Below are 1,851 nucleotides of genomic sequence, written 5' to 3' on the forward strand. Positions count from 1 at the left end.
ACAGTCAAGGCTCTGTCACTGATGGTAAGCATTCTGGAGAAGTCATCCTCGGTATGGTTGAGTCTTTACCTGGGCTTGTTTCTGTCTGGAAGCGGATTGACATTTTAGACACGCTTTATAGTCAAAATTTAAAGAGGCTTTAAAATTTACTGGTTCTAAGAGCTGGATCAGCTCAGGGATTTTCCTCCCTGAGAATCTAAGAAAACAGATTAAGTGAAATATCTATACATTTACATTAACGAGAAATCATCCATAGGATTTTCCAGCCATTAGTCATAATGCAAAGGAAAAGCTCTCCTTGACTGGGGATCGGCTCCACTGGGGTCAAGTCCTGTCTCTGTCACCAATTTAGAAGACTCGGACAGGTCACTTCCCCCATGGGCCTCAGCTGCTGTCATGGGCAATGAGTGGATGTGGCAACTTCGGAAAAATCCCTCATACACCTAGACTACTTGAGGCCCTCGCCCAATGCTGGCCCATTGTAAGCTCTGCTCCAGCTCTGACCTTCTCTCATCTAAGAGCTGAGGATACCCTGCTGTCTTTTTCAGTTGTTTTTCTCTAATACACACATGCTCTCCTATTGTGCAGCAGGGGTAACTGCATACCAGATGCCTGGGACTCTTTTCAAGAAAGTCTGATGCGATACTTTTGTAATTTGCTGATGACAGAGGGGATACCACATGGAAAAAGCTAATCAGACCTCCCCGCTGGTGGGGTTCATCCTCCTAGGCCTCTCTGCCCACCCAAGGCTGGAGAAAACGTTCTTTGTGCTCATCCTGCTCATGTACCTGGTGGTCCTGCTGGGCAACGGGGTCCTCATCCTGGTGACCATCCTTGACTCCCACCTGCACACGCCCATGTACTTCTTCCTGGGGAACCTCTCCTTCCTGGACATCTGCTACACAACCTCCTCCATCCCTCTGGTCCTGGATGGCTTTCTGACCCCCCAGGAAACCATCTCCTTCTCAGCCTGTGCCGTGCAGATGTGCCTCTCTTTTGCCATGGCAGGGACAGAGTGTGTGCTTCTGGGCATGATGGCGTTTGACCGCTACGTGGCCATCTGCAACCCCCTGAGGTACCCCGTGGTCATGAGCAAGGCTGCCTATGTGCCTATGGCTGCCGGCTCCTGGGCTATTGGTGGTGTTGCTTCTCTGGTACACACATCCTTGGCAATTCAGCTGCCCTTCTGTGGGGACAATGTCATCAACCACTTCACCTGTGAGATCCTGGCTGTCCTGAAGTTGGCCTGTGCTGACATCTCCATCAATGTGATCAGCATGGCGGTGACTAATGTGGTCTTCCTGGGGGTCCCAGTTCTGTTCATCTCTGTCTCCTACATCTTCATCCTCACTACCATCCTGAGGATCCCCTCAGCTGAGGGGAGGAAAAAGGCCTTCTCCACCTGCTCTGCCCACCTCACTGTGGTGATAATATTCTATGGGACTTTATTTTTCATGTATGGGAAGCCCAAGTCTAAGGACCCCCTGAGGGTAGACAAAGAGGACCTTGCAGACAAGCTTATCCCCCTCTTCTACGGGGTGGTGACCCCCATGCTCAACCCCATCATCTACAGCCTGAGGAACAAGGATGTGCAGGCAGCTGTGAGGAACCTGGTGGCTCAGAAATACTTCAGTCAGTGATGGAGGAGGAGTCCTCTGTGGTTCTCACCCCCATGGAAGAAAAGACTTCAATCATTACAGCTGCCATTCTAAAGCCAAGTCAACGTAACTGGAATGATCTCCTGCCCTTAAGTCCATTTTCAGGGAATGTTTAACTTTTCAGAGTGTATCTCCCAAGTTTTGGCCACATGTCTGATATTCGATAGATGCCAGATAATAAATCCTCTAAGTG

The 1,851-nt window shown here is 49.8% G+C and overlaps 1 protein-coding gene across 1 annotated transcript; it reads left to right on the plus strand.

The window, feature by feature from the left end:
* Positions 1-680: 680 nt before the first annotated feature.
* LOC130845429 (olfactory receptor 2S2) lies at positions 681-1,640 on the plus strand. Its single transcript, XM_057722628.1, has one exon. The coding sequence runs from the start codon at positions 681-683 to the stop codon at positions 1,638-1,640; it is 960 nt and encodes a 319-aa protein (XP_057578611.1).
* Positions 1,641-1,851: the final 211 nt, after the last annotated feature.

This window comes from Hippopotamus amphibius, chromosome 2, assembly GCF_030028045.1.
Source record: "Hippopotamus amphibius kiboko isolate mHipAmp2 chromosome 2, mHipAmp2.hap2, whole genome shotgun sequence".
NCBI classification, from domain to species: domain Eukaryota; kingdom Metazoa; phylum Chordata; class Mammalia; order Artiodactyla; family Hippopotamidae; genus Hippopotamus; species Hippopotamus amphibius.